This window comes from Sinocyclocheilus anshuiensis, unplaced genomic scaffold (genome assembly GCF_001515605.1).
Source record: "Sinocyclocheilus anshuiensis isolate Anshui unplaced genomic scaffold, SAMN03320099.WGS_v1.1 scaffold101, whole genome shotgun sequence".
In the NCBI taxonomy this organism is placed as follows: domain Eukaryota; kingdom Metazoa; phylum Chordata; class Actinopteri; order Cypriniformes; family Cyprinidae; genus Sinocyclocheilus; species Sinocyclocheilus anshuiensis.
Window position 1 is genome coordinate 1399308 of NW_015540892.1, and position 27734 is coordinate 1427041.

Here is a 27734-nt window from a genome sequence, read left to right on the forward strand (position 1 = left end):
TATGATGTCCTTGTGCTTGAACAGTTCTGCAATGTTTACTTTAGCTGTCTACTTTAGAGAAAAAAAGTAGAACAAACTTTAAAAAGTGTGTGTGTGTGTGTGTGTGTGTGAGAGAGAGAGAGAGAGAGAGAGAGAGAGAGAGAGAGAGAGAGAGAGAGAGAGAGAGAGAGAGAGAGAGAGAGAGAGAGAGAGAGAGAGAGAGAGAGAGAGAGAGAGAGAGAGAGAGAGAGAGAGTACTATATTCACTACATTATGGGGACCAACTTAAAAAATTTACCCCCAAGGTCAAAATTTTATATATATATTGACCTTTGGGGACATTTTTGGAGTCTGCTTGAGGAAGCTTTAGATTATAAACAATAGATTATTTTATATTAATATTTTATATTTTTAGATTATAAACAATTTACAGTGTGCGCACTGCAAAGAAAAGAAAAGAAAAGAAAAGAAAAGAAAAGAAAAGAAAAGAAAATAAATATTAATTCTTAAACATTAAGTCTGTGTCGTTCCCTCAGTGAATGTGAATGCATAAAGAAACGAACGTCCACGATTAGCCTAATGCATTGAACAATACCAGTGAGCATCCGACCGGACACTGCATGTCCTCGGTGAAAGACATCGCGCACAGTAGCACTGGAGAGTCTACAAGAAATGGCGTGGGAAAACACACTGAGGGCGGGTGAATCTGGCTAGTCGTCTCTCTTTCGTTGTCTGCACTCATTAGATCTCGTCCCAGAGTTTTGAGAGCTGAAGTAGAGCGTGACTTTAGACAATAACATCCTGCGTAGGCAATAGCGAAACTGACAAAGATGAACGGAATGACAGAGAGAAAAAAACGCGGGTCCAGTCCTCTGGTGAGGAAACGGCAATGGATTCATGTTTTAATGTAGTGAATGTTCACGCGTGGACGTTTATTACTGTTTATTTGGTTTATTACAAGCGCATGCTGAACGGAGCAGGCGCGAGAGGTTGAATGCAGCCGCGCAGCGCGAACTGTCTACCGCTTCTGTAAGTATAGGCTACACACTACTCGTAAACAGATTTTTAGCTGTAGATTTTTTTTTTGTATGCCACAATACTGTATTCAGAAATGTATTTGCACTTTTTAAGATGATTCTATGTCATGTAGGCTTTTTAAATGAGAGACGTTAGCAGTTCTCTTTCACCATCTCGATGTTTCAGAGAACCGGGGTTACGACAGCAACCTATTGTTTTCGTTCGAATGTGTATTTGTACATTTGAGTTCCATATAGCCTACTTTCACATTGTCATTGTAATTCAATATTTGGGTAATCGATTTATGTAGCGTTTCAGTTAGGTTGAGGACCTGCAGTCTGTTTGAACAACTTTCTTCTTTATAGATTAAATCAGTTGAGCATGAAAATAACTGCATTTAAAAATAGGTATCCTACCACCATGGACATGTTCAAATGAACTGTCACATGCCACTTCTCGAAAATGTAGATTTAAATGATTAGACACATCAAAGAGAACATATTCAGCGGTATGCAGCCTTTGTCTTATTATACATACAGTAGGGCATTGTCTCAGTAGAGGGTAGAGGGCTTGTCTCTACATCTGTCCTAGACAGCACACTACCACCATTAGCCATTACATACTGACATTAATCACCCAGTTTATGTTTGCATCCTATTTGTGCTCTGCTTTTTATGGAAAAATTGCATTCTGCAAATCTGGCTGCTGAAAAGAACACCGACTGTATAGTGGATCTGTGGATACTGATTCAATATAGAATAAATCATTTTCAAACCATCTATCTGTAAATAAGACTGAAGAAATATCATAACTGGGAAATGTATTGCTTTGTTTATGAATCTTATGCAGGTTATATTTTATCGAGCCTTTTTGCAGAGATTAGAGTACAACCTGAATTTGGTGTCTAACACAAGAGTTGAGGATGACTGGCCAGATGCTGGCAGATTGTACTTGGCAAGAGTGCATATATAGGTTTAGTATTCTACCCTGGTTTTAGACAGACCATCGGATCAGTTGACTGGGTGCAGAAAAAGATAGAAGTAAAATTTGGAAAAAGAAGAACAAAACGTCAGACCATGCATCCATTATGACAATATAATAATCTCAATCAGCAACATTTTTTCCCTTTTTTACACCTCTTTATTAACTGTTTATTTGTTCCTCATGTGACAGCACTTGTTTTGTTTCTCTGCATACTACCCATCAAAATGTGCCCTTATTCTGTCTCCATTTGTTAATTTTTCTTTTGGCAAAGATCTGTCACACACAAACCTTCTGTTTGGATTGAAAAAGCTTTTCTTCTTGTTTTTTTTTTCTTGGCAGGTTTACTTAAGTGTGTTTAAAGGCTTTGCTGATTTAAAATTCTCCTCCTCAGTGGATTGCCTTTGCTGGCGTAGGCGTTTGTTTCTCTCAGTGGTATTGGGCACAGGCCAAGTATGAAGGACTAAGAGAGAGCAGGTGAAATTATTTATATCATATAATTTGTGATGGTGTACCGTAGTCTAATGGTTAAGGATCTCATCTTCAAAACAGAAAGCTTGCAGATTAAATCCCATGGTGTGACAGGAGAGGTACATGAGATTAATTCTTCTCCTTTACATTGTGCCGTTGAGCAAGGCACTCAACACCAGGTAGCTACTCGGGTACTTTTTCTAAAATAATTTGTATACTTGATGCAAAAGAGTTGAAATGAAACAACAAAGAATTTGCATATTTGTGGTGATGCCATTGCACTGGCTCTCCTCCTTGTAGTTTTTGCTAGCACAAAGCTGGAATTGTGCACCTGACTCCCACACTTTAAGCCTTACTAAGCATGAAAGTGTTTGTATCTGTTTGTAGCATGTGTGTGTAGGCAGCTTATCAAATGCTCTTGGGTGTCTAAATCTATGATTGCATGAAAGGGAGAACATTTTAATCGGAAGATGATATACAGGTGCATCTCAATAAATTAGAATGTCGTGGAAAAGTTCATTTATTTCAGTAATTCAACTCAAATTGTGAAACTCGTGTATTAAATAAATTCAATGCACACAGACTGAAGTAGTTTAAGTCTTTGATTCTAATTTATTGAGATGCACCTGTATATGAATGGAGACATTGTCTTGTTTAGTTCCCCTATACTGTAGCATATTTAACTATATCCTACCCACATTGATTCCTTAATCTTATTGTTCAAAAAGCTGAAACAAGTACAGGTGACAACACGTTTTGCATAAATTATATCTGAGCTAGTAGATATTTGCTCAGAGGCACAATGGTCATCTATAGGGTTTAAACATGCAATATGGTTACTAGTTCAGATCTCTCACACTAGGTTACACCACACCCATGCTGCTAGGAAGCTTAACTTTATTGCCACTTTCTCCTAGCTAGAAAATTTGACTGAATGAATTTTCTGCATGGCTAACTGTATAACTAGAATTTCAAACAATTTAGAAGAGTTATAAACTTGGATGTTGCCTTAGCATGTACAGCTACTTTATCTTGTTCAGAAGCTGAACCGTGGACTAAACCTGCAACACAAATCCATAAAAGAATTGCTTATCCAAAAATGACAATTAATAATTTATTTATCCTCATGTTGTTTTAAAGGGGTCATATGATGCTGCTAAAAATAACATTATTTTGTGTATTTGGTGTAATGAAATGTGTTTATGCCTGTATCACTTTCTTTATTGTGTAGAAGAAAAACGTGCTGGCCACTGTTTTGCGCGCAATTATAATGAACAGGGATTGAAGCTTTAAAGCTTAAAAAGGACATAAAAGCACCTTTGTTGTGTAAAACAATAGTAAATTTTATAGCGGTATTCATTCTTGTTAATGTTATTGATATTGTTTTACATGTAGTTTTTTTTTTTTACTTGAAGCCTGGGGGTGGGAATAATAATAAAAACTAAGCATAAAGACCCATCCCTAACCTCACCCCTCAACATAAATTTCACTGGGGCGTGAGCAGGCCATACACAACAAAAACAAAAATAAAACAAAACATACTAATGAGGATTTAATATGATTTAGCCTCGAATTTGCCATGATATTGTTTTTGTTTAATGCTCCTTTAAGCATAAATTAGTTATGAGTTGCTGTGATATTGTGTTGGTTAGTGCTCCTTTTGGTGAATCTGGTGTACTTATTTCAAAACCAATTTCTTGGGGCATTAAATACACTGTATCTCATTGACAGATAATTCTAACCTAACCAAACTTCCCTCAATACCATAATGGCAATCCATCATCTAAAATATTTTTGCCCCAAGCCCTGGTTAATTTCTGACCTTTGTGACAATAAAGATAACACACTATACATATATGCTAGCATATGACAGTTAGAATAATAGCATCAGTAAAACCCCTGTTTTCCTCTGTATCATTTAAAACCACTGTTATTACTCCTTTCAATAGTAAAAAGAGACTTTGACCCCAGGCAGGTATACCTAGCATATGGTATACGCAGGTATACGTAACCTTTCGCCCTTTTCTTATTTAACACTGTTAGATGAAACTTGTCTTTCTGGTCTAGGCGATTAGAGCTGTGTCTTTCTGTATCTTAGAAAGGTTTTGTTTACAAGCCACTGTTTAGCAATCATTATACAAAGAAATATGACAAAATAATCATTTTGAAAAATGAGCATGTCAAGATACTATAGAAGTATCATAAAGGTTATTCATGTCACTTCAGTGCTATATTTCACGATACATTGATGTTTAAACTGTTATTTTCTGAAAATATTGACATCCAGAATGTTTAGAAATCATCATTTGTGTTCCACATTAGAGTCCTACAGGTTTGGAACATGAGGGAGTAAATAAGGACAATTTATTTATTTATTTTTCCTGATTAAGCTATTCTTTTACATGTGTAATTATTTGAAAATAAAATGTTCAGTTTAACTATCAGATGCCCCTCAGAGATGCAATGTAGTCTTCCTAGTTGAGCTAGAACTTTCCTTTTTTTTTTTTTTTTTTTTAAGCTTTGAAGCTCTTTGACATTTCTGGCTAAATATGTTTCAGAACTCATTTAAATTTTAGTAAAATATTCTCTCATTTATTTTTCCCTATGGAAAGCTACATTTAACTTACTTTTTGGGAAGCCCAAATTGAGAATCTAAATTAAGTCTCTGAAAATAAAATTATAACATTCTTCAAAATATTATCATTGATAGTTGTCTGCGGCCTTAACTCTTCTCTGTGGTTTGTTGTTTTGTGTATAATGATGGTCAGGTCCCCTGCAGTGTGAAAGCAGACAGCAGTGTCTGGCAGTCAGTTCTAAGAAATAGCAGCAATTAAAAACTAGAACTGACCCAGAACTGCAGGCATCCCGTTCCTACTGCGAACCAGCACCTGCATACAGTACACACACTATGTGTACATAAATGTGGTAGTTGGAGATTGCAACTGTACTGACTGTAATTTGACCTTTGTTATTTATGCTGTTGTGAATTAGTGAGAGCTATTGTGCATGTTATCTCAGAGACATTACTGGGATGAGCAGAGGACAGGTTATTTATGCAAAATCTCTTGGTGCATCAAGGTCAATGAAAACTGATTTGTATACATGCTAGTACAGAGTATTAGTCTCTCTAAAACATCCACCGATGAAGTACTTAGAACATAAATATTCTTGAACAAAAAAAATAAAAGGTATTGACACTGGTATTCTGAGGATGCTTGGATGTCTCACTGTTATAAGGATGGCCAGTTTACTCTGCTCTGTGTATTGCAGTGTTCTTCTTTAACTCTGCTTTGAATAAACTGTGAACACGAGCAATTTGCCCACATACTGTAAAAGCAATTTTCAGCACATCAAATTGATTCCTTTATTGTGTGAAGCAGATTTCTCTGAGAATGAAAGGGGTGTGATTTGACAGAAAATCCATGTAAAGTATAGAGAGAAAAAAATCAATCAACTCTGGACTTTGACGAAATCCCACAAGATTTAAATCTGCAGACATTAAGACTCACAAGGAGCAAAAGGAAGTGGGTATATATACTTTTTAAATGATCCTTTATTTAAAATGGACTCTGCATCATTCGCAACAAGGCAGAGAGAGTCTCTTTGAAGCAGAATCAAGCAGAAGGTTCAAATAGGATGAAACTGCTGAACTGAACGTTAACAGTGAGAGAAGAGAATGAGTAGATATTTGAGAATCACTGATGAATTTATTTCATAATTCAAAATGAATGAAACATAATTGGTCAGTCTAAACTTTTAATATGGATGTTTCTTTAATTTTATCGTGGTCCCTTTAACCTGTTTTTACTGTAGATGTTAACTGTTTTTGTTGTCTCTGGATCTGTCATGCTCTCTCCTCTCTCTGAGCTTCTTTCTATAATCTATAGGGAGTATTAAATAGTCCCAATTATTTTTATCAGCATGCCCATATTTTTATTGTGGGAACAAAATATAATTAAATTAAAAGGTTGTGTTCTGATCCATGCTTCAAAACATACCTAGCCAGCATATGCTGTTTTTTTTTTTTTAGCAGGGCAGTGACTGTCAGAGTAGTGACACCTGATCACAAATATCTCTGGAGCTGAACATTCAGTAATATGAATTCAGTAATAGTTGTTTTATATGAAGTTATCAGTAACAAAATGGGTCAATGGCAATGTTCCTTCTAAGCCCAATTCACACACAGAAAAGTACATTTCTGCATTTTAATTACGGAAAGAACATTAGGCTCAAGAAAAATCCTTAATATTTTTCATTTAACATGGCTATCAAACGTTTTTATTGATTTATTTTAATGTTGTTCTACTGCATCTATCTTTGTGAGCACAAAAATTAAGCATTTGCTGTATTAATCTCTTAAAGGCATAATTAACTTCTGGAAAGATGGAGTTTTAATATAGGTTGGCTGTCTATGCAGTAGAAATGTGATTTCTTTTTTTTAAATGGTGCTACACAACTAGAGACAACAGAGCAAAAGAGAAGTGGTAAAAAAAAAAGAAGAGGTAGGAAAACTTCAACACCCATAGTGCACCGGGCTCGATCAGACAGCAGGGATACAGAAAAGTTACAGTATGACTAGTTTTCACAAAAGCCCTGCAGCTGTCAAAATTCTGCCAGAAGATGATGCATTTTGCTGGCAAATAAATGGGGATATCTTGGTGCAAGTAACACAGAAAAATAATACAAATTGTTCATTTACTTTTACCACTCACATTGTAACAATACAAAGCTGGTTGAAAATCAGTGTACTTAACCTTTAAATGTACAGTTCTTGACTGCTTAACTCAGTTCTGTGTCAAGAGATACTAGTGTCAGATTGGCTTTTCAAACCTGTGCAAAAACTGCTAGTTTTCGCACAACTTTCACACCCAAACAGTATGTGCTAGTTAGGTATGTTTTGAAGCATGGCAGCTGGTTTAAGCTGGTCCTGTGCTGGTTATGAACTGGTCCTAAGCAGGACCTAGTTGCTTAGGACCAGCACATGACCAGCTTAAACCAGCTCATCATGACCAACTAAGGACCAGCTTAAACCAGCTGACATGCTTCAAAACATACCTAGCCAGCATATGCTGTTTTTTTTTTTTTTAGCAGGGCAGTGACTGTCAGAGTAGTGACACCTGATCACAAATATCTCTGGAGCTGAACATTCAAATCACTCCAAATAAAAAGTAAAAAATGAAATGAACAAATATGTACAATTGCTGTACTAGGGTCTCTTGTAGGTTGCCAATTTTTACAGTGTACATATTAAGCGTCACCCATTTCTGTCTCCCTCCAGGGTGAGTGTTGTGGAACAGGGTGATGGGAGTCCAGAACTCTCTGTTGCCGGGCTTACGGCATGTCACAAAACAGTTGGCTCAACTTCTGCTGCTGGTCCTACTGCTCTGGATGCTGTTTTTCCTCGTTGTCTTTACCTACTTCACTGACTCCCAGGTGAACCAGCCCCATAAGATTACCACATTCAACTCTGAATCTGAACACTCAACCTATGTTCAGCATAGTTCCCGGGCCATCATGGCATCCCATAATTCCCACTGGCGTCTGTATGCAGACAGGAAGGGTCCTTTCCAGCACAGGCAAGTGTTTCAACCTCCTCGCGCTAGAGAAGAGTTTTATTTCAGGAATTTTGGCGAACGTCATCCAAGGGCTAGGAAGTACTTGAGGAAGCCTCCTAGAAGTGGCTACAGTGATGACTATTTTTCCAATGACTGGTCGGTGGTTCGTGGTCTGTGGAAGGGTCAGGTGTCCTCCAAAATGCTAAACCATCGACTCCAGCAAGCCTTGAAGGACCATGTTCACTCTAATAAGCACAATGTTCTCTACAAAGGCCAACGAAAGGCAAACAAGAGTGTAGAGGAGATGCTGTGTCAGATGAAACGGCAAGCCCAACTCAGGACCCTGGATGGCTCTGAACAGCCCTTTGCTCACCTAGGTTTTAAACAGCTGGCTTCTTCTAAATTGCAGAAGATGTACACAACATGTGCCGTGGTGACTTCAGCAGGGGCAATATTGAACTCATCACTGGGACGTGAAATTGGTGAGTTGGACAGGGATACTATGCATATATACACTAGTGGTCAAAAGTTTTGAATAAAATGTTTAAAAATTGTTTAAAGAAGTCTTATGCTCACGAAGGCTGCTTTTATTTGATTAAAAACAGTAATACTGTGAAATATTATTATAATATAAGCTAAATGTTTTCTATTGTAATATATTTTAAAATGTAACTTAGTAACTGTGATGACAAAGTTTTTAAGCAGCTATTTCTCCAGTCTTCAGTCTCACATGATCCTTCAGAAATCATTCTAATATGCTGATTTGGTGCTAAAGAAACATTTCTTACTGTTAGAACTTAAGCATAGTTGAAAACAATGAAAAGGTTTTTCATGTGTAATTTGTTTGTGGAAACTGTGATACACTACCATTCAAACATTTGTGTTAAGTAAGAAAAAAAAAATACTGCTATTCAGCAAAGATGCATTAAATTGATAAAAAATGATAGTATTGGTCATAAATTGATAATAACTGAGCACCAAATCAGCAAATTAGACTGATTCCTGAAGGATCATGTCATTCTACCTGACCCACATCGATTTATTGATCCATTTTTGCAATAATTAACATAATAAAGACAGCAATTCTTATTTTATTTTTCATTACATATGATATTACAATCATGGAATGTATTTATTAAATATATTATTTAAAGTTAAAATATTTCTTTAGTTTTTAGAAGTTGAATTTAAAATCTTAGCTCAAAAAATCTGTCCATAATGTGTCCAATTACACAAAATTGTTTGTGTAAAATTGTGTTTGTCTCAGACTTTTTAGTATCCAAGCAGGCACTTTCTTATCTTGTTTTGAGGGTTGCTCTCTCTTTCTCACTCTCTTGCTTTGACTTTAATTCCCTCATTCCATTTCTTCCACTCAATTCATCACCACTCTTTTTTTCCCTCGTTAGACCTTGATTTGGTCTGCTTTTGAATAGAGACATTGATGCACAAGGCCTAATTGTTGAATGTGTTGGAACATGAATACCACATCTGAGAGCCAATGGCAGATAAGCATTAGAGCAGTTCTCCCTGTTCTCTAGAAGCCCTTGAATAGCATTGCCCTGCTTCATTGTCAGAAAGAACGAAAGCAATGTTGCTGGAAGCCACACTGTGTCTTTGCATGTTTTTTGTTTATTTATGAGAGTCTTAAAGGACCTTTTATTAGAAAAGTTTTGGAAACTGGACATTGAAACTTATGTCTTACAATTACAGCAGTAGTTTTTGTAGTGAACTCAAAGTATTGTACATGTATTTATTAAAAAGTCCTATTTCTTTATTGAAATGTTTATTTGAATATACTCATTTTTATTACTCACAAATGAAGCAAAGTTTGGAAAGTGAGTCTAGATAAAATGGTTACTGTTCCTATAACTTAGTGAATTGTCTTTTGCTACCTTCTAGTGGTGATTGAATGTTTTGCATGTAAAAAGACATTGATGGAAGAAGATCATCATAATGCACTGTGGAGAGATTCTTTGATTATTCAGGTCAAAGAATAAGGAATTACTTAGTTTACTATAGGGATATATCAGAGGTAAAAATCTAATATACCTTCACATTAACCTCCTGTCCATTAGGAGTTTATTATGGTAGCATTTGCCTTACAACACTAGAGGGAGCAATATCTTATAATATTAGCTTGGCCATAACACTTTTTGCAGACTGATTAATTTAATGAAGTTCTTTTTAAATAATAATAATACTTTCCAAATCAATATAAAAAACAACAATAACTGAATACCTATGGTTTTGTGTAAAATGTCTAATGACAGAAGTGCCTGTTTTCTGTGTGTATTTAATGTTGGTGTTAAACAACTGCACTGAAAAAAAAGGTGTATGATACACTTTTACAATGCTCACTCAGAAATTACTTGAACTTTCACTATAAATACAAACAAAAGACAAGTAACACGTTGAACTGAACATGAAAATGTAATGTAGACAGACTGAAGTAGTATTTATTTATTTATTTTGTTTTATTTATAAGCTCAAGCATTTTTTACAGTTGTAGTTCAAAAACCTCTTAATAGAATAATGTTTGCGAAAATTATTAATATCATTGTTCAATACATTAAAGGGCACCTATTATGCCCCTTTTTACAAGATGTATTATAAATCTCAGGTGTCCCCAGAATGTGTTTGTGAAGTTTCAGCTCAAAATACCCCACAGATCATTTATTATATCATTTTGAAAATGCCTATTTTGAGTGGAAGCAGAAACAGGCTGTTTTAGTCCATTTCTCTTTAAATGCAAATGAGCTGCTGCTCCCCGCCCTCTTTCCAAGAACAGGGCTGTGCAATTTTAGCTCCTATCTCAGATCTCTGCCAAAAAACATCTGTTTGGTTTTGATTACCATGTATATCGCGCTGAAATCACACGTTTTAAAGCCATATCAGTTTAAATGTCTGATATACGTTTTTCTGGACGCACACACGCGAACAGAGAGTGGCTGTGACGCATGTGTGTACTAAAAGTTCTCTTTCACACACAAGTTTATGTTAAAAACACGCTTAAAACCACAGTTGCTTATATCTGTGAAGTTAAACAGCTGGGAAAGAAATCGAATGTCTATATTAGATCGGTGTATTAAGTGACAGCAGCATAATATACAGTACCTATACTGACCGCTGTTTGGGTCTACGCTGTTAATATGACCCAAACAATAAAATAAACGCAGAAAATTCACACACAAGTTTATGTTAAAAACACGCTTAAACACACAGTTGCTTATATCTGTGAAGTTAAACAGCTGGGAAATAAATCGAATGTCTATATTAGATCGGTGTATTAAGTGACAGCAGCATAATATACAGTATATACCCAGGTGAAAAAGACGTAGTATTAAATGTATTAAAAATATACTTGAAATTCAAGTAGTATGTTTATAATACATTTGTATTCCCAACATGCTTATTTGAAGGGTAATAAAAATATATTGAATTGCATTTTAATATATTTCTAAAAAGTATACTAGAAGTACTTTTGTATTCAATATATGCTTAGTTATACTTCTAAGAAATATGCTAAACAGAAGCATACTTTTAATGTATTTATAAAAAGTATACTAGAAATACATTGGTAATAAATATATGCTTAGTTACACTTTTAAGGAATATGCTAAACACAAGCACACTATTAGTATACAGTATTTCTAACAAGTATAGTAGAAATATTGTTAATAAATATATTTTTAGTTACACTTTTAAGGAATATGCTAAACACAAGCATACTTTTAGTGACTTTTTAGTGTATTTACAGAAAACATACGTATGTTACCCTTACTTAAAGTATATTTTATGTCTACTTTGTGTAAGAACAACCGCTGTTTGGGCCTACGCTGTTAATATGACCCAAAAACAATAAAATAAAAGCAGAAAATTACTCTCTGCTCTGGATTGAACAACTTCTATAGCTCTAATAAGAAGACATTTCTTACTTGAATGCTGCTTTTAAATGCTCTTGCGTGAAGATAAACATGGCAGATAGTGTGTGTGCGGCTCACTCAGGGTAGGGTCATGGCTAATACGGCTGTGTCAGTCAACTATCGTGGGTGGGGCGGGTCACACTTTACGGATTTTGTGATCAGTAAGCTCTGAGACACTGCTCATGATTTATAGAGATTAAAAAAAGGAGCGGGTGGATTTTTATCATTATAGGGTGGTTGTGTGCACACACTGCCAACACACATTTATTTTCAAACAGCATGTAAAAGTGAATTTTGCATAATAGCTACCCTTTAAGTCCAGAGTCAAATATATAATGGAGGTAGATTTCTCAGAATCAGGACAAGGTATTTTTCATAAAAGTCAGGGCAAGGTTATTACACAACAAATTAAGCTGTTTTTTTTTTTTAATTCGGGCAAGTTGATGTGTAAATTCATGTCTTTGAATTTTTTTAATTACATTTTTTTTTACCTAAAAAAGCATACTCTTCTGTATAATCAGAGTTTAACTATGACAACGTAAAAGAATATTCAAGCATGTTGTCACAAAAGGTCAACGTGTGTTCTCCCTTTAAAACTTGACCGGTCTTTTGATTGACTGCTGTTTTTGCCATTCTAGATTCCCATGATGCAGTGCTGCGTTTCAATGCTGCACCCTACAAGGGCTACGAAAAGGACGTGGGCAGCAAGACAACCATTCGAATCATGAACTCTCAGGTTAGAGTCATTTGCATTAATGCACCCAGACACAAACCTTCACTCTGTGACTCATTCCCTGTCTCCGTGTGCAAGGACTAAATAGAGATGTTTTCTTCTCTTTTATTAGATTCTAGCAAACCCCAAACACAACTTCAGCAGCAATTTGCTTTATAAGGACATCACCTTGGTAGCCTGGGATCCTGCTCCTTATAACATTGACCTGCATAAGGTATCACATCATAGACAATCTGTCAGAAGTCTCATACCATTCAGCCCTGTTAAACTTTGCTTGTGCAGCTTTCTTTTGGGGGGCTTAATCTAAGACCTGTCTGTGAAACCAGGCCTAAGTGTCAGGACTTTATATTCAATCTAATATTTTCCTGTTTTCTCAATGCCCACAGTGGTACCAGCAACCCGATTATGACCTGTTTACTCCATACATAAATCACAGGAAGAATTTCCCTGAGCAGCCCTTTTATATCCTGCATCCTTCATTTATCTGGAAACTCTGGGATATTGTGCAAAGCAACACAATGGAGAACATTCAACCCAACCCTCCTTCCTCAGGATTTATAGGTGAGCCTCTTCATCGTTAACACAAGCACATATAGACGCACAATTTGGCCACTTTTTGATCCTTGCGCCCAGGAAAATTGTTGTGCCACATGTTGTGACAGTCATTTCTGAGAGATTTGCCATGCTGTGCAGCTGACGCACATATTCGACCCTAATTTAAGCAAGATCAAATGTTCTTCTGCCTACTTTTCCAGGGTATCTGCTTTGTATTCACTGTTCCTCTTGAATAAATTTTTAACTGAAGAGCATAGGATGTGTGTGCGTGTGTGTGTGTGTGTGCAAATTCTGAAATGTGTCACTAGGTAATAGCAATTTGATAGGTGCTAGTTCGGGGGCATGACAGGATTATTTAAATCAGGAAGGCAAACTCTCTGTAACATCTCTAGAGGATACTTACTTACCTTGCCGCAGGCCAGTAAATGACTGGCTAACTGAGGGCCTATAGCAGCATAGAGCCAATGAATGTGTGTGCAAATACACACATGCACACTCTTTCTCATCTCCTTTGCCTTGTGAGTGCATTGCTGAATTTGAATGAAAATGAAGGTTTGGCTTAAAACTCAAGATCTAAAAGAGACAAACAAGTAACTGAACAAATGTTGCAGACTTTTATTTATTTTTTTGTACGACTGACATATAATCCGAAGGTCTGTGTGAATCAAGTTGATGGTTCTCAAACAGACAATCAAATTTCCTAAACCTATCAAACATCATATGTGCTATCAAAGGCGCAATCCAGTATCTGCTACTAAGAGAGCACTACTTTTTTTGTCATTCATTGTTTTGAGTGAGTGATTGTGGATTGTACCTTTAACACACCATTTTGGCTTTGACCTAAAGGAACTGTTCTACCAAACTATCATCATTTATTCCACCCTCATGTTGTTCCAAAACCATGACTTACTTGCTTCTTTGGATAAGAAAATGAGATAGGATGCTTCACAATAGAGTGCTACAGTGATGACGTATTTTTGTGGGCCAACATTTATTATTTTATTATTAATAAAAGAGTAGAAAACGAGTAGGATCTGTCCATTTGCTTTTGGATTATTGCAAAAAATAAACTCAACAAAAGTTTGTTTCTTACATGGTTTTTTTCATCATGATAATCTTCACAAATGAACACAACTACAGTATTATGAATTTTGAAGCCTAAACGCAATTGCCAGAAGTAAAAAGTTAAACGTAGAACAAGAACAAACTACATCACAGTTGAATGATTTCAACGTCACCACCATTAAGCTTCGAACAATTCCTTCAGTCTTCATGTAGTAAAAAATTCTGTTTGCAAGTGAGTCATTATAAACACGATGAGGCTGTTAAAGCAAATCTTTGGTGTGATAGGGTTTAATGTCCCTGACAACCTCTGTAGTCCCTTTTATTCACTTCTTAGCAACCACCTTTTTCAAAAAAGAGCTGATGTACAAACTGATGTATCATACATCCTTCCTAGTTCAGTCCATCTAAAGGCTTCTATGCTAGACTGATCCTTATCATTAAATACTGATTAAATACTATTAAAAATACATTTGGAAAATTGTTTTATATTAAACATAAATTATATGTTCTTTATCATTATATGATGTTATCGGTGATCATAGGAGGACACAAAGGATACACTTGATGTATCCTTCGAAACACGCTGCATGATGGACATGAAACAAAAGCTGCCTTCCAAGGATCCTTCAAATTGAGATGGCCTTCAAAGGCGCTTGAAGATGTGGCAGCCACAATATGCAGCTTTACTAGGACTTAGCCTTCTGATTGAGAAGCCTCCAATGAACATTTGTTTTGGTGAATTCAATACAGTGACAGTACATCGCCACCTACTAGACTGGAGTGTGATATTCTGGATGGTGCACAGGAAAACAATGGTGTCTGCCATGATATTACTGTACAGTTGCTTAAAGGCACAATATGTAATTTTCGCCGCTGGAGGGCGCGTATTCAAAATAAACAAATAGACAAAGGCGTAGTTTGATGACGCCGTGACTTAGTGTGGAATCATGGGAGTTGTCGTCTTCATCCCCACAGCCGATGCAATCCGACGGGACTCGGGCAGAAATCATGTTCATGGATGAGCTAATGATTTATTAACGTAGTAGAATGAAGCAGGGTGAGGCTGAAAGCCGTCGAAGCGAAACGAGGCCGCTGAACGAGCGTGACACACGGCTCGAAAGCAGCAGAGCTTTTTATTATGCCACAGTCGACCGCTTCCGCTCCTTCCGGTCGTGCATAATTGGGGGGAAAAAAGCAGCGCTGTTTTATCATACTAGATACATTTGAAAGTTCTGTTATAATGCTACTCTGTGCGGTCGTCACCGGTCTATTAAAACACACAACATATTAAAGCGTCTTTGGTGTTTCCATGTTTTCTACAAAACAAAACCGGAAATCGAGGGGTTATGACGTCATTGGCAGGCGACACAATGACACTATAGACACGGTCTGTGTCACTAGTTAAAATTGCTTATTTCTCTGGATTTAAACATTCTTCAAAACATTTGGGATAATGTAAGTACACAAGTCAGCAAAATATATAACACTGTTCTAGTGGTTTTTGGATATTTTAATAAAAAAATCTTACATATTGTGCCTTTAAGTGTTTTACACCAAAACATGGAAATTATTTATACTTTTTAATACTGCCATTGTACTGAATTCACCCAACCAGATAGGACACTTAAATTAGTTAAGAGTTTGGAATGACATGAGGGTGAGTAATTGACAGAATTTCCAAGTTTGGAAATACTGTCTTAGATCACTGGACTCATTTGAAGCAATGATGTGACTAATATTCCAAATGTCACCATGCTTGATCTCCAGCAGATAATGGTGAGATTAGGGGAAGGGTAGAAAAAGAGTACAAAGCAGTCATGTGTTGGGGATTTTACCAGATTTCCAGCTTCCTTAAAATTCACAGATTTATTCAACCTCTTATTCAGACCTGGCCTTAAATGTGTTGGGAACATACAGACAACATGGGGGTAAGCACATTCAGAAGTACTGCACAGCACATGATCTAAACATCCATTTGAACAAATCACCAGTGGCTGTTTGCACTTTTCTCGCTCTTTGTAACATTTATATTGACAAGTCACATACAAATGCTTGGTGTGTGTTAGGTCAGACAACAGTTTGTCATCACAAAGACGACTATAGAGATCACTTTGCTATAGTTCTGTTTTTCAACTTTTGATTGGTAGGCACTCGACGACACTACACAGATGATTTCTGTCTTGGCATCATTTGGGACAATAGGTAGGTTTAGAATGGGGCTGGAACATCAAGGTGTGATTTTGTGTGGATTGGTCTAGCCTGAGACAGGGGTGCTGCACTCATTTTGGAGACCAATGGATGGAGGTGCATTGCCAGCCACTGTGTTGCTATAAGCCCTTCGGTTGAGCTGGATGCCTGTAGTTCTTGAAGGCATAGAGGACTGTCCATTCTCTAGAGAGCTGCGTTTGCAATGAAACAGGATGAGGAAACACCTGTAAAACTGCAAAAACACAATAAATTAGCACTCGTACACAAAAGATGCAAAGCCATTTAATTTTTGTACATTTGTGTGAAAGATTGCCTAGCTTATTTTGAATTGCAAAACCGTGCAAAAAAGTGCATTTTGTATTCTTCTTTTGGAGTTATTATTTTTCTGTTTTTTTTGGCCAATTGAAGTGGCAGTATCTCAATGACATGTAAGATAAATATAGTAAAAATCTAGTTTAAACACGTGCCAAGTTTTTAGCAATGTACTTTTCATATTAATTTTAGTTTCATATGGTTTTTAAAAACTTAATTTTAAAAAGAAATGTTTTAATTTAATTACTCATAAAATGTGGTGTAACCATCAATTAATTTCTTTACACTTAATAAATGTAAGTGTACACATCTTTATTATTTTCATAAAATAATTTTAAATATAGTTTTACATGGATTATTAATTTATTAATTTATATTTTGGATTATTAATTCATAAATATTAATTATTAATTCGTTTTTTGGAGTCACACCACGATTCCTGATTTTACAACCTGAACTAACCTTCTTTCATCATAAAAGGTCAAATTATCTGAAAATTGAAGAGACTTATTAACCTTGACCAGCAGTCTTGAGGGTCTGCATGTGTCTTCTCTATGATATAATTTCCTATTTTATTTTATTTTATTTTTCTGTGTTGGTTGTAGCAAATTTTAATTATGCCAAACTGGTTAAAGATTAACTTAAAAATTAATTCTAATCCAGAAAGGAGAAACATTCAAGTTATTATATTTATGAAGTGCATTTCCTTTTATGTATTTTTTGAATAATTAATACATAGGACAAAAATTGGAGTCATGTCATTGACCCAGCAATTATCAACTGAAATGTTTTGATTGACTTGTTTCTTCATTCTGATGAGATGTCAGATGCTAGGTCACTTGTCAAGAAGCGAGGTGCAGAAATAGCTGTTTACATTCAAACCTATGTGTGTGTCATGTGATCATCTTTTCACAGCTTCTGTAGTATGTCTAAGGATGCCAATTAAATTCAATCCAGTCCACACAAAAGTCCCTGTGGCATGTCCTGAACTACAGTGAACAACATGTGATGCACACCCTGCTGGTTCTCAAATTATAGCTGCTGGGTTGATGTTAATCAATACACTTGGATCACTTTGTTGCCTTGACAACCTATAGATGTGGACACTGAACAAACAAACTGTCTTAGGTGATTGGCTATCCCAAGGGTATGAGACTCGATGTCTGATTGGCTTTGTCTTGGCCCATCCAGGCCTCTGATTGGCCTTCACATTGGCGTGCGACTATACTGCCGAGTATTTGATGCGTGTGTCCCCTGCATGTGTGCGTGTATGCATTGAGACGATTCTGTGTCTGATCTTGGCAGGGTGCTGTCAGGCTGTGTGTGTTGCTAGCCTGTGGGCAGATGATAGAGTCTTGATGTAAAACAAAAATACAACAATTCAGAGAGGTGGCCAACAATAGACCACAGCACACACAGCTGACAGAATGTGTGCTGTGTACTAATGTCTTATCAGATTCAAACAAAATCTTTGAGGAGTTTGTTTCATTTACTCACCATCATGTCATTCCAGATCTGTATGTGAATGTACTGGTTCATTTTTTCATTTTTTTTTTTTTCACTCACTTACAATGAATGGTTTTTCAAGTCTTATAAATGTATATGTTATGTATGTATACACTACCAGATAAAAGTTTGCCATTATTCATATTTTTATTTCTATTATGCCTACCAAGGCTGCATTTATTTGATTAAAAATACAGTAAAATGATAATATTGTGAAATGTTATTAAAATGTAAAATAACCTTTTCTATTTAAATATATTTGTAATTTCTCAAATGTAATTTATTCCTGTGAAGGAAGTCTTCACATAAGCAGTCAAATTTACTGATTTGGTGCTCAGTTATTATCAGTTATGATTGGTGCCCTAGTTTTAATAATGGTTCTTTGTATTATCAATTTTGAAAATAGCCTTTGCTGCTTAATATTAATAAATGCGATACATTTTCCCTGGATCCTTTGATAAATAAAAAAGTAAAAAAAAAACAGTATTTATTTGAAATAGAAATCTCTTGTAACATTGCAAAAGTCTTTACTGATACTTTTGATCAATTTAATGTGTCCATGCTGACTAAAAGTATTATTTTCCCCTTACCCAAGACCTTTAAACGGTAGTTGTATGTCAAGTTTCCACAAAAATATTAAACAGCAAAAACTGTTTCAACCATAATAAGAAATGTTTCTTAAGCAACACATATTAGAATGATTTCTAAAGCATCACGTTAGACTGAAGACTGGAATAAAGGCTGATGAAAATTCAGTTTTGCAGCACACAAATAAATTACATTTTAAAATTATAGTCAAATTGAAAACAGTTATTTAAAATTGTATTAATATTTCACATTACAGGTGCATCTCAATAAATTAGAATGTCGTGGAAAAGTTCATTTATTTCAGTAATTCAACTCAAATTGTGAAACTCGTGTATTAAATAAATTCAATGCACACAGACTGAAGTAGTATAAGTCTTTGGTTCTTTTAATTGTGATGATTTTGGCTCACATTTAACAAAAACCCACCAATTCACTATCTCAACAAATTAGAATATGGTGACATGCCAATCAGCTAATCAACTCAAAACACCTGCAAAGGTTTCCTGAGCCTTCAAAATGGTCTCTCAGTTTGGTTCACTAGGCTACACAATCATGGGGAAGACTGCTGATCTGACAGTTGTCCAGAAGACAATCATTGACAAATACACACACATACAGTATATATTTTGAAAATATTTACATGTATTTACATGTTTATGTTTATATTAATAAAATTAAAATGTAATATATAAACATAACATGTTTATATATTAATTAATTATATTATGTTTATATTCATAAAATTAACATTAAATATATAAAAATAACATATTTTTCTGAAATATATACATGCATGTCTGTATATTTATATAGACATAATAAATATAAACAGCATACATACATATATTATGTAAATAAAAACTTTCATTTTGGATGCGATTAATCGCGATTAATCGTTTGACAGCACTAATTTTTAGCAAATAAATACAGCCTTGGTGAGTATAAGATATTTTTTTCAAAAACAATATCATAATCATTCCAAAATTTTGACTGATAGTGTACAGTACAATAGATTGTGTGAGGAACAAACTGAAATGTAAGTTGTTATTCGCTGATAATCTGATGAGATGCTAACAGCTTCTTGTGAGCAATTAAGTTTTTTAATCAAGTGTTTTCTCACTTGATGAATTCATGAATGAATCATTCAGACTGGGTTCACTGAAAAGTTCCAACTCAAAAGAACGATTCATTCACAAATCGGGCTACTTGTCTCATAACCTCTCATAAAATCTATGGCTGACAATAACAGTTTTGATAAATATTTCAATAGCGACTTTGGATCGGTTCCTCACACAAGACCATTGATTGACTTCAAAACACTTGTAATAGAGGCTGATCTCATGTGGGCTGCTCAGTACAGTCATTATTAATGAATATATCATCTATATCTGTGTGTGTGTGTTTATTTGACAGGTATAGTCATGATGATGAACTTTTGTGAGGAGGTCCATGTGTACGAGTACATTCCTTCTATGAGACAAAGTAATCTGTGCCATTACCATGAGAAGTATTACGATGCGGCCTGCACATTTGGGGCATACCACCCTCTGCTTTACGAGAAACTGCTTATCAAGCGAATGAGCACAGCTTCTGAGAAGGACCTCAAGAAAAAGGGAAAGGTCACACTGCCAGGATTCAGTAAGATCAACTGTCCGCTGTGATTTACAGACTCAAACGTACCGCAGCGTAAAAAGATGTATGGGATGTATGGGAAAAAAAGTAGGAAGAGAGGGTTTAATAACAAGTTTTTCATTTCCAAAATGTTGGGATTTTGTAGTCACTGTCATTTAAAGCTGCTCACATTTTGTATATAAAAAGGACAATTACCTTTTTAAAAAATGTTTAAATGTGGTAAGCTACAGTATGAAATGAGCTGAGATGGAAAGAGATTTCTCTTTTCTGTCTATCTGTGGCGATGTGGTCATTTTAAATAAATCTTTTGCAGTTTTCATTGGTTAGATGAAAATTCAAAGCTGTTAATATACCATAGAGTCAATATCATTAGATTTTAACTGTAGAGAAATGATCAGTGTAATTTTTAAAGGTGTTTTATACATGATTTATTTCATAATATGAATGTGAACTACTACTGACAAACCTCTGAGATAAGACAGTGTCTAACTTAGAAAAGTTTAACACTGACCTATGGGCATATAATTTCTATTAACCTTTTTATATTTTTTGTGCTTTAGTAAAATGTTTAGTAAATGTATTTCAAAAACTTGTATTATATTTTGACACAAAATGGTGTCTCAAGCTGTACCCATACTTAACTGCTGTTATTGTTTAAAGAACTCACATTTTGAATGGAGTTTAGTATTTTTGATCTTTTCTTACAATCAGTTTTGTACTTGACATTGTTCTTTCTATAGGCTGGTCATTTGTTTCATCATAGTGGATGTTGGGTTAAGACAATGAAATCAAAAGAAATGTTAACTTTTATGCACCCATGGTGGTTCAGTGTATACGAGAAGAAATCAAATCCCATGATTTAGTGCTCATTAAAAAGTTTGAAAAGTCTAACCTGTTTGTTCATTAGGATGTAAATCACAGGGTTGATGACTGTGCTGCTTTTGGCAAGGAGGGACGGCACCACGCTCGCAATGGGGGTGATGATTCCCGGATGTCCAAACGTGGCCATCATTGCAACAACCCCATAAGGCATCCAGCACAAAAGGTAGCACACCACTGTAGTGATGACCATAAATAAAATGTGGTACTCTCTCCGCCGTGCTGCTGTCTTTCTAATACGCCCTACCTGAAGAGAAAAACATGTACATTCATTTGTATTTTTTGTTTGCACCAAGCAGATGATTCAGAACTGGTCTTCAGTATACACAAATCCCTCATGAAAGGATTTCTGATTCTCTATAGAAAGAACCTACCATCTGGTTTATAGGAACCACTGACTCATCAGGTTCAGAAATATAATTTATTGATATTTATAAAGATGTCCTAAAATCATGTGTGAAGTGATAAACTGCATTCTAAATATAATGCACCGCTTTTAACAAATTTCATATAGTGTCTTCTTTATTATGTATTATGTATGTAGAATCTAAAAACAGAATTGACTATTTAAATGTTCAGAAACTGCTATTTTTCATGAGGTCACATCATCCTTTTTTGTGACCTATTTCGAACAAGTACATAATAGTGCTGACTTATCTAATTTTTCTGCATAGTATAGAGTGTGGATTCCAGATATCACCGGCTTAAACATCATTTGAGGCAGTTTAAACTTTATCTGGAGTCTGAGATATTGACCTAGTTTGAGCTTGAGTCAGAGAGTCATTGTTTAGTTCCAGAGAGGATTGGAAACTGCACTGCAGGCAGTGGTTTTGAGTTGTGAAATCTGACTTGTTTAAACTCCTTTCCCTGTTATACACACATAATTAAAGTGTAACATTTACTTTGAATTGAGATGTTGTGACTCAATATACCTGTTTGACAGCACAGAGGAGTCGGCTGTAACAATACACCATGACCAGCACTGGGATTCCCAAACAGAAAATGAACAGACAGATTATATAGGAATGTGACTGCGGGGTGTTGGCCGTCCATGTAACCGAACAGCTGGTTCCTGCCCCTTCCAGTCCATAGGTACTCCAGCCCAGCAAGGGGGGAAACGTCCAGAACAGTGAGTACAGCCAGGAGCCCCCGACAGCCAACAAGGGTTTGCTATAGTCTGGGGCCCTCTTGTTGTAAACAGTTAAAGTGCTGTAACGATCATACGAAAGGATTGCCAGAGAGATCAATGATACAATCCCTGTTTAAAAAAAAAGAAGAAATTAGTGTATTTTCACACTCGCCATTAAACTACAGAGCCACTTGTATCAACAACATTATGTCACAATTGTTATGTAAATGAACAGGAAAAAAATGCAAATGAACCAGGGAGATTTCCTTAAGCTCCATGAGTAAGTTCTATGTTTATAAACTCCAGGGTAAAGTGTCCAGAGAACATTTATAATACCATGTTTGATTTTTTAATGTTTGCTTTTGTACTGTTATTATTGGTCTTAATTTAGCTCTTTGGTATTTTTAACATATATGTCAACAGATTTTGCATACACAAAGCCAGCTACACTAAATGGGAGTTAAATGGGAGGTTATTCGAGCAAAGGAATTATTATTTAGCACTTATTTTTCATTGTGTTATATAAAATACTGTGATATATGATTATATGCAAGCAATAACAATTATTATTATAATAACATTTATTCATTCAGATATTTTCAAACATTTCAATGCTAAAGACCCCCAAATACAATGACACACTATTGAGGGACTACAATATAAAGGCACCTATAGTGTTCACAATAAATGTTATTCCAAAACTATTTTTAAAGTTTTAGAGAAAATATTCAAAAGTTTAAAAAAATCCCCTACAAATTACAGTGATGAGGAGAAACTTCCTAGAAAGATACAAAAAAAGACTAGATTTCAAAATTTGACAGTGCTAGAAAGGAAAGATGAATGTTTATAAGTAATATTTTTTATAAACATTTATGCCCTTTTTCCTTAATGCTTGTCTTTATTTCTTAATGTTAAAAAACTAGAAAGTCAAATGAAACTGGGATGTCGATATAATAAATGCTACATTTATTTATATATTCATTCATTCATTCCAAAGTGAAAACTCATTCCACATCAATTAACTCTTGGCTTGACCTTTGAAAGGATAATAATAAATGTTAGTAAACCAGCACAAATCTGACAATATAAGTGATTTAGTTTAAATTTCTGTCTAAATTTATTTCCATACATTCATTGCCTGACAAAAACATAAATTGTCAATTTGAGGGAATAACTACAGGGAATAAAAATACAATCTGCCTTACTATTCAAATTGATTAGTGAATAGTTAGTAAATAGAAACACAAGTACTTAATGTCAAAGCAATGTTATGATTTTCAAAACAAAACTTATAAATGACTCCCAGGTACATAGCTATTTCAAGAAACACAGCATGAAGTGGGAGACCTACTACAACCACTTTTTTGCTATTACATATTAATGAAAATGCCTTTAAGCGAGACTCATTCTCTGATGTTGTTCAAAGGGCAAATGTGGGAATTTTAAGACTGGTTGATGAAACATCTATTTTAAACATTTGCACGCCAAAACAGATTCGTCTCCAACATTCAGATATGAAAATTCATTATGGACATTAAGTCACCAGAATATGAAGGACACATAGACTGTTGCTTTTTTTTCTCCCCTTAAGTATGCAAAGGCCTGTGTTAATAAAGATCTTTGTAAATCTGCTAATCTTTGAGTCTGTTGACGGAATCTTAGGCTGTCGCATTTCTCACTGTGTATGCAAGAAACGGCATACAAGAGTAGAGCCGAACATATTTGCACTGCAATAGCACACAGAAGGGGATTACAGGGTAATTTTCATATCTTGAGTGTGTTGTTTAGTAGAGTCAGACACTGCAGCTTACCTTCTGCTTGGCTCTGGCGTAGAACTTATGGCCAACCAATGAGACACTTTTAATAAAAGTCTATGCAGTAGAAACATTTTAAAAATGTTTTTGCTGTGGCAAAAAAGGTAAGAAAACTTGAACGATTTTGCTGGAAAATGAACAGGGATATCTTGGTGCAGGTAACATGGAAAAGTAATACCCATTGTTAACTTACTTTCAACATACCTTTTAAATACTTGCAGTATTTGTATATATTGCAGTATATACTTGATACTTATTGTGGGGAAGTACTATTCCAGGTAATGAATTTTTATGTAATTATTTGTGTGCTATTGCTTTTTACTACAGTTCAATAAACAAGGTATCTATGTTTACTCTGTCAATAAAAATAGTTCCAAACCAAGTCAAAGCAGAATCAACCATTGCGTGTCTCCAGACCACACAGTTGTTTTTAATTCATGAATGAATCAGTGTTTTTTGAGGGGTTAGTGAATGATTCAATGACTTGCTGATAAAGACTTAACACTTGTTGTCAACTACTGGTGTAATTTAGTCACTGATAAATCCCCACCACTAATATACAGATTGACAACTTACTGTATGGAACATCTAAACTTTAAAAAGCAGAATGATACAAACAGTGAAAAGTCCTAGTCCTACTGAACTAAATATCAACACTTTTGGAGTACTGCTCAGCCAATCAGATTAGGAAGGAAATTAATGTTGTATATAACATTACGTTACAAATGTTTGTAAACTCCAGGGTAAAGCCTCCCAGAGAAATACACGAGAAAATGTATAATATGTGTTTATTTTCTTAATGTTTATATTCTCACTACTATTATTGGCCTTTCTTTAGCCCTTTGGGATTTTCAACATACTTACATACAGCACACACAAAGCCAGCTACAAGATGATGATAGCATCAGATTCAACAGATACACTATGTTGTGTGTATGGAACAGCTACTTCAGCATTTGCATATCAGTTGTAGGGGTTATAAACTAAGAAGCTGTTGAAGCTCTGCAAAATAAGTGGGATTGGATAACGTTGTACAGAGGACCTCATCTGACCACCAATATGTCCCCTTAAAAAAGGTGCTTAATAGTGAATAAAGGCTTATCTTGTCTACCTGTTCGTGTAATTTTAAATAATATCTCCTTCACAAGGAACAAGATTTAGTTAACTAAAAAGAGGCTCTAAAATGTCTTCTTGATTAGGTCATGCTCATTACAGCAGCACCTAGGGGGCTTTTTTATTTTCAGTCTAAAAAATGTTGTTGATGTTAGTCTGATTTAGATAACTTTTGAAACCATAGGCATATTTCTGAAACAATGGAAAATATAAAAGATCTCTAGCTACAAATGCACAAACATCTTGATTTACTATCCAATTAGTTTTGGTTTTGCCGTAGAGAGCAATGTCTATCTGAAATCTTATAAAGTAATTCCACAGCGATCCTCTGATTTTACAGAACTGAGATGAAGATTAAACATTTTTCTCATCGCTCCAAGCCATGCATGTGTTTGGTGTAGACCCCCTCAACCAGACTTATTTTTTCATTAACACTTTCTCAGATTAATTGAACTTGGAGAAACATCTAACATGAGACATACAAAGCACTTGGGGTGCTCAGATGGGTCTTCAGCTGCTATAGGCATCCACTTCTAAATTCGACATTCTACATTCAAAGATGCTCTTCTGCACAGTAGTGTGTGGCTATTTCAGTTACTGTTGCTTTCCTGTCAGAATTCTCATCTAATCCCTCTTATTAACAAGGCTTTTTTTTGCCACAGAGATGCTGATACCACAGCTTTTGTTTCTTTATTGTTTTTCACACCATTCTTGAAAACCAGTGGCATGATTGATTGGCTGAGAGTGCAGAGAAATAGTATCTCTTTCTGCAGGTTATACTGATGCACCACTAGGTTATTAGCATTTTATTTAGCATTAGCATTTTACTTTTATTAAAGTTACTGTGCTTATTTATTTTGCAAAGAATTGCTGTATATTACTGAAATATGCGATTTTATGTTCAACAGGTTCAGAGTTCCTCCATCTTAGTTACCTTTATATTTACTATATATTCCCTAAATGTACACTTTTAAGTTATATGAATCATTAGAATTTATTTTTTTTAAATTGTCTGCTATCCTTTATATTTAATCTGCAATGATTTGTGAACTTAACACAGTATAAAGACCCAGAAAGGAAAACTGCAGGTTTGACATGTATTAAGTATACATCATTTATGCAAAATCACCAGCAGAGCTCTGTGCATGAACGCTCCCCAACTGTAGGATTTTCAGTGATGTGCTGTTGCTTCGTCCCTCACCATGGCACAAAGCATTGTAGCGTAGCATGAATGAAATGGGGAATAATGAATGGGGAATGTGGAGGTCATGATGTTAACTGTGATGGGATAAATGATGGTTTACAATGAGTGCTCAAAAGTATTCAGTTCACTATCACAAAAAAACTACATAGTTTATCTATTAAATTATGTGAGTACCTGGTAATAAGGTGTTTTACCACCATTTGGCTGTAATACAGCTTTCAACCTTCTTATAATAGATTCACACAACTTTTGAATTTCTCCAGTGGAATGAACATCAGAACATCTGCCAATGCTTCAGATATGCTGAAGGAGGGAATCTGACTCTCACTCTTCTTTCTGAAACTGTCAATAGTGGTTTGATAATATTGAAGTCAGATGATTGAGCTGGCCAGGTTGAAGTTCATTTCTGTGCTCCATCTGTCCAGGTTTTATGATCATGACCCCATTTTTTTGTGCATTTTAGCATAGTTGTCTGTGAGTGAAGTTTTAACAATTGCAGTTTCATAGAAGTTGGCTTTGTGAAGTTCTCTGTGGTTGGTTTTTGTGGAGTCTTCAGTTTGCAGCAGTGGTTCTGAGTTGTTTGAACACAGTCCTTCTACTTTAAGAGTTTGAGGGTCCCTATCATTCACCCATTTTCACCCAATAGTTTTATTTGCTGATGAAGTCTTGCCAAGCTTTGTGTTCATAGTCATAATTTTAAAGACTGTTGTTCTTAAAACAACAAAAAAAAAAAAAAAAAAAAAAAAAAAAAAAAAAAAAGCTAAATGTATAAATACTACTGTATAATAGTATTTAAATAAAATAACACTGAAATATGTACAGGTGAAATTCACTTTTTTTCATTAAACCTTTATTTTATTTTACTAGGTTAGTCCCTTGAATTTACAGAGATGACAAAATTTCAGTTTGAAATGTTTTTGACTTCTAAAGGTAATAGAAATTGAATAGAAATATAATAGTTTATATAATAAATATAAAAGAAATATTATATTTCCAGGGGCAGCAGATGCAAATGTCTTTATATCTATCTATCTATCTATCTATCTATCTATCTATCTATCTATCTATCT

The 27734-nt window shown here is 35.1% G+C and overlaps 2 protein-coding genes across 2 annotated transcripts in view; one reads left to right on the forward strand and one right to left on the reverse strand.

Moving 5' to 3' along the window:
* Positions 1 to 607: 607 nt before the first annotated feature.
* On the forward strand, positions 608 to 21385 carry LOC107688830 (beta-galactoside alpha-2,6-sialyltransferase 2-like). Its single transcript, XM_016486627.1, has 6 exons — positions 608 to 1008; positions 7727 to 8485; positions 12565 to 12662; positions 12772 to 12873; positions 13046 to 13220; positions 20307 to 21385. The coding sequence occupies exons 2-6, from the start codon at positions 7750 to 7752 to the stop codon at positions 20552 to 20554; spliced, it is 1359 nt and encodes a 452-aa protein (XP_016342113.1). The 5' UTR covers positions 608 to 1008; positions 7727 to 7749; the 3' UTR covers positions 20555 to 21385.
* The window catches only part of tmtops2a (teleost multiple tissue opsin 2a), a 24141-nt gene continuing 12224 nt past the window's right edge, over positions 15818 to 27734 (reverse strand). Inside the window, exons 2-4 of the mRNA XM_016486628.1 lie at positions 22337 to 22662; positions 21418 to 21651; positions 15818 to 16719 (exon numbers count right to left, since the gene is read on the reverse strand). Of these exons, the coding sequence (XP_016342114.1) occupies positions 16534 to 16719; positions 21418 to 21651; positions 22337 to 22662 (746 nt within the window). The 3' untranslated portion in view covers positions 15818 to 16533. The remainder of the gene's footprint in view (positions 16720 to 21417; positions 21652 to 22336; positions 22663 to 27734) is intronic.

Bases quoted from the DNA above. Each gene is read 5' to 3' on its own strand.
- LOC107688830 (XM_016486627.1), top strand. From the start codon at position 7,750: ATGGGAGTCCAGAACTCTCTGTTGCCGGGCTTACGGCATGTCACAAAA. The intron at 12,874-13,045 runs GTATCACATCAT...CAATGCCCACAG, and splicing joins ATAACATTGACCTGCATAAG to TGGTACCAGCAACCCGATTA. The intron at 13,221-20,306 runs GTGAGCCTCTTC...TTTATTTGACAG, and splicing joins TCCTTCCTCAGGATTTATAG to GTATAGTCATGATGATGAAC.